General features: G+C 38.3%; 1 protein-coding gene across 1 annotated transcript; it reads right to left on the bottom strand.

Annotated features, from left to right (window-relative positions):
- Positions 1-245: 245 nt before the first annotated feature.
- On the bottom strand, positions 246-5,393 carry LOC132065577 (LRR receptor-like serine/threonine-protein kinase GHR1). Its single transcript, XM_059459022.1, has 4 exons — positions 4,610-5,393; positions 2,882-3,796; positions 2,080-2,598; positions 246-1,069 (listed from the first exon to the last, which is right to left on the bottom strand). Exons 1-4 carry the CDS (start codon positions 5,367-5,369, stop codon positions 480-482), a joined length of 2,784 nt encoding a protein of 927 aa, XP_059315005.1. The 5' UTR covers positions 5,370-5,393; the 3' UTR covers positions 246-479.
- Between the last annotated feature and the right edge of the window lie 415 nt (positions 5,394-5,808).

Here is a 5,808-nt window from a genome sequence, read left to right as displayed (position 1 = left end):
GTAACGGCAGGGTAGTTCTGACCCAACTTCTAACGGAGGGCAAAATTAAACAATTTCGCATAGTTCAGGGGTAAAATGAACTTTTATCATTCCTACTTTGTGAGCTGTGACTGGACAATTTTGGCTTATATGAGATACAAACACAGCCTAAATTAAAAACTATTCAAATGTTCAGGAACAAAAAAGAAGTTGACATACAAATGATCAAAAACTAATTCAGCTTTGGTAACAAAATCCTCTTATCAAACAGAAGATGAATGTGATTCTTGCTTCCACTAAGTTACAAGAGGTTCATAAGAATGACATACAAGAAACTTTTATTTCTCGTAAAAATGTGGAGAATACAAAAACTTCATTCATCACTTTAATGAGCTAATTCACAAATGAATTTTGGTCTAAACAATTAAAATGGAACATGAATGAAATTATCTACTTCTTTAAGATACAAATCTACAACTACATTACCTCTCCAACTTGTGTTATTGCGCTATCGAGCAAAGTTGCTCGAAAACCATTTTCATATCAGGCCTTTCATCAGCTGGCAAAATACACCTCAATGCAACTTGAAGCATGCTATCGAGAATCGTATGTACGCCTTCGTTGCTTTGTTTTCCCAATAAAAACGGATCGAAGCACTCGATTGAACGGTCTTGGATGGTCAACAATCTCGCCCATTCGGTTAAATCCAGCACTTCTGAATTCCCGGGTACAATATCTGCAGAACTTCTTCCGGTCAAAAGTTCCAATAAGATAACACCGAAAGCATAGACATCGCTTTTCAATGATGGGCAAGGTTTACTTGTACTTGCAAATTCAGGAGGCCGATAACCGAGTGCACCGGCATTTAGTACCTGTTGTGCTGTTCCAGCTGATGTCATTAACCGATGAAGGCTATAGTCAGTAAGGAGGGCATTCACGTTAGACGTTTCTATTAGTACATTTGTAGATTTCAAGTTGCCATGAGGTATGGCACTTTCATGGTGAAGGTAGTTTAGACAACGAGCAATGTCTACAGAAATCTTGAGTCGCTCATCGAGAAACAAAGGATGTAGCTTACAGGGTTCTGCATCTGCATACATAAAAGAATGAAACTGAGATCCATATCGCAACCAAAACTAGAAAGCAAAGTATAGTGATGCAATAAGCGGAATACAAAGTAGCAGATCTCTAATTAGTTCTTGTTCTGTGATTTAATTGCATGCATCTTTGGTTCAACCAGTTTCATGACTTGTTAGACGCTAGAATTCAATACAACAAAGTTCCAAGGTTAATGGAACTCGAAAAATGGAGTTTTAAGATGATATGCATTGACATCAGAATGACATCAATTGAGCCCAACCGAATTAGTCCATACTAAAATATCACCATCAAGGCACAGTTAGCGAAGGCAAAGTTGTCTTACCTTTTAGCATTACCATGAAAGCAAATACGGGGGCGAATCTTCTCTATTATACATATATATTCTAACATTGCTAATGAGATGTCAATTACAAAGTTCAGACTTTGGAAGATAGCTTCATTTATATATTTCATGAAAGCAAACTATGTAAAATGTGTATTAATAGTCTCAGAAACATATTCAACCAGGAAGTTAGCAAAATTTTGAATGAAAAATATATTTTATCCATTTTCAACACCAAGGCACAGCTTGCCATCTGTCCTAGCCTTGGTGGACAAAGTTACCTGGTACCTGTTACTGGTGGGACGAGCCAGGTATCCCATGGAATTAGTCGAAACGCGCGCAAGCTGGCCCGGACACCACGATTATCAAAAAAAAAAAAAAAGTGCCAAGGCACAGAGGCTGAAGGCACCGAATTTGAAATCAAGTGGCAAGGATAGTGATAAAAATTCAGTATATCAGGTATGGGCATTCTTGACGACTACAATAACAACATACGCATTCAGGGTTGGGCATTCCTGGTCGATTATATTTGATTTCATAGAAAGAGTATGATAAAACAGATGCCTCTAACTTCTTTGGTAAAACTGGATTGCGATTTTAGCGTCATATAAAAATCAGAAAAGCTACATAAATAGATGCAGGTGATATACTCTATAGAGAGAAAAGGGGAAACCAACCTTTACGAAGAAGATAAAGACCTAAACATGGTGCATCAGTGTAATTCGATAAGAGAAGCCTCTCATGGTCCTTGGGACCCCAGTAGTAACCCTGAAGAGAAACTAAGTTTGGATGCCTAATACTCCCTAATTTCTTAGCTTCTCTGGCAAATTCCTTCTTGCCTTTCACTATCCCTTCCTTAAGCCATTTGACAGCAAGTACTTGGCCTGAACCGAGCATAGCTTTATACAACGTTCCGTGGCAACTTCTGCCCACAGCTTCTGCGGGAGCGCACGATAATTCTTCAGCAGTGAACTTCAAGGAGTTATCTAATAGATGCAAATCTCCAGCCAGTTTATCAGGAGAAGAAACTTTGAGAGAGCCTGGGCTTTTGGATTGATCTTGAACCTTAGAAGGTGATAGATTGGCAGATGACATGACAGATATAGGAGAAGATAACGGCTCATTTTGAATGGTTGATGCTGGCATGCCGGGATCTCTAGTGTCGTTTCCACATTCTATATCAGATAAAGACAAACCTGTGGAAATGAAAAGGCAATAGTATCAGTTGATTTGATCAAATACCTGTCTTATTAGAGGAAGAAGATGGTGGATAATTACATTTTTGGACCGCTCAAAAGGATAATAGCTAGCAAATGTATAGGTTTTGTATATTAAGTATACATATTGTATACACGAACTATACATACAATATACGTAAATATACATATTCAGTGTATATGTTTTGTATATTTTGGCTACCGCCCAAAATTAATTTCAGCCGACGGGCCAAAAATGAAAATCCCAAGAATAGCTCCATACCTTTCTTCTCCTTGGTTCCTTTCATATCGTCCTTCTCAACGTCTCGTTGATGGGCCTTGCGGTAGATTATTAACGTCACCAAAGCTATAACAGATACACTACACACCAGACCAGCAATAAGGGCCGCCCTAATGGTAGATTTCATGCGAAAGCCATGACTTTTCAAGTTTGAAGTTGAATCTCCCTCTGATGGAGCTTCAACGTGCTTTGGCAGTACAAGCAAGGGATTCCCCGGATGGAACGAGGACTCAGGAAACTTCCATAAACCTTTCGGAACAAGTCCAGAAAGATTGTTATTAGACACATCTAAAAATTCCAATTTGTCTGAGAGATCATTAGGAAGGCCACCTTCAAATTCATTATCAGAGAGATCCAGATTTACCAAGTCGGGGAACTTGTCCAGTCCCGGAGGCAAAACACCAGATAATGTATTATGTGAAACATCTAGAGAAATCAAGCTTGGATTCTCTGAGTTGGACGCCATAATAGGTATACTACCGGTAAATTTGTTGAAAGAAACGTTAACATCAGTCAATTTGGTAGAGTTGAAAAGGGTGGGAAGGAGAGTACCACTAAGTTGGTTAATGCTAAGATCAATCGTTTTAAGTTCGAGGTATGTCCCTAAAATATTTGGTAACACACCTTCAAGTGAGTTGTTTGAAATCTTTAACGAAGTAAGCCTCAAGAACTGGGAAGTTTGGTTGGGAAAGGTTCCTGTCAATGCATTTGAGCTTAACACAACAACTTCAACATAATTTCCCCAACTTTGGATTCGGGACACATTTCCAGTTAGCCGATTGTTGCTCAGGTCTATGATGGCACAATGCCCAACCTTGACAGGCAAGGGACCTGACAGCTGGTTGTAGGATAGATTTAGAAGCTTCAGATTCCCAACGCTTATACTTGCTATGGGACCTGTCAAAATAGCAAATACAGTCAGACCTCTCTATAACAACCATCCTCTAACAACATTTTACTGTAACAGTCAAGTTTTCTTTCGAACCGATTTTTCATATTATGTCATTATATGCTCTATAACAGAATTTTGGTATAATAGCCAAAAAATATCCAGACAAACGATGCCGCTATAGAGGGGTTTGACTTTAGTTTCATGAAATAGCTTGGAAAAGGAAGTAGCTTTGTTTAGGCCTGAGGTACAAACAACTTGAGATAAAAATTAAAAAAGAGACTTAAAATACACCCGAACCCCATCTTTTAAAGAAAATTATCAATGGTTTTATGATGGTAATTTTGTCTTGCAGAAAAGAATAAGAAGAATATCTTCATCAGCAAACATTTTTCAAAAAGAAGCTGGAATATACCACCAATCAAAGTGCAAGTTTACAGTAATAGTTGCCCTTAGACTTTGAGTATAAGTAAGAATTATCTTTACACCAGGGAAGGATTGGGAACAATGTGTATGACAATTATAAGCAATAAAGCAAGAGAAAATCGTAGAGCATTCCTCTATAACACAATTCCTTAGTGCTCAGAAATTGTGGTTCGATACATTACATTTTCTTGCAAGCAAAACAAGCTAGGTTTCCAGGTGATAGCAATCTAAAAATTATTTCATTTGTCATCAAACTGACAACAATTTCAGATGATAGCGCAGTCGAAAAATAGATCACATGAAGTACACTTGAGTCGTAGTAGTAGTAATTAACCATAGATTACTTAGATTGATTTCAACCAAGCAAATTAACTAAGAAGAAAGGCTCAACAAACCTGCAAGCTTATTCTGGCTTAGGTCCAATTCTGATAAAATCATTGAACTTCCCTCTAGAAGAGCTTCGGGTAGTGATCCAGACAGCTGATTGTTCCCGAGCCTAAGAATCCGAAGGGAGACTACAAAATTGAAGGACGGAATAGTACCAGTAAGCTGATTGTTGCTTGCATCAAACACCTCTAAGCTATCAAAATACGGCATTCCATCGTGAGGAAACAGCTCTCCAGCAAGAATATTATGACTAATATTCAAATACTGAATCGACGAGACAAAGCTCGAAGTTCCTACTTGCAGGTCAAGTGATCCAACAAACTTGTTGCTACTAAGATCAACATACTCTACATCGCCTAACGAGGCCAACAGAAGCATAATATCGCTTGAAAAAGCATTAGAGTGCAAATCCAGATACTTCAATTTGTCAAGACTAGCAAAACCAGTAATTTTCCCACTTAACTGGTTGTTTGCAACGGATAAATTCTGAAGCATTTTTAGGCCACTAATAGCTGCAAAATCCAAACTTCCAACTAAACCTACATCGTTTAGTTCGATTGAAGTGACATGGCCATCAATGCAACCAATACCGTACCAGTTTTCGGGGCAGCCATTTGGTCCTAATGACTTAGAATCCCATGAAGAAAGGACTCTCCCAGAAGGGTCTTTCAAAACTCCCTTCTTAAGCTCTAAAAGAGCATCCAAATCTAAGCTTCCTTTAACTAACTCAACTAAAAATAGCAGCACCAAACAAATGGCAGGCTGCATTTCCTCCTCTTACTTTCCTCCCAATGAAAACCAGTGCTAAATTAAAAAGAGTTACATTCAATGCTGAGCTAAAAAGAGAAAGTACAATTTAGACAAGCTAAGAAGTCAGAACGGGCCAAGAATGTACCCAAACCCCACCAAGTAGAAAGACTTAGACAGGAAGTGAGAAAGCTGAGATACTATGATTGCACAATCATTTCAAGAATTCCACAAAACCAATTAGCAAATCCTTATCACTACTGCAATTATCACTATACATTATGTAAGTGAAATAAGAGAGTATACACTTAGATAAAAAGAACAAGCTGCAACACCAACCACTAGAATCACTGAAGTACAAAAGCTACACCAATACTGTCCAAAGTGCAAATTGCCACATTAAATTCACTCACCAAGAACCAAAAGGAGACCCTACATTTCTCTATAACAGAAGCAAGTC

Source organism: Lycium ferocissimum, chromosome 7 (assembly GCF_029784015.1).
Source record: "Lycium ferocissimum isolate CSIRO_LF1 chromosome 7, AGI_CSIRO_Lferr_CH_V1, whole genome shotgun sequence".
In the NCBI taxonomy this organism is placed as follows: Eukaryota; Viridiplantae; Streptophyta; class Magnoliopsida; order Solanales; family Solanaceae; genus Lycium; species Lycium ferocissimum.
This window is presented reverse-complemented; position numbering and strand designations above follow the sequence as displayed.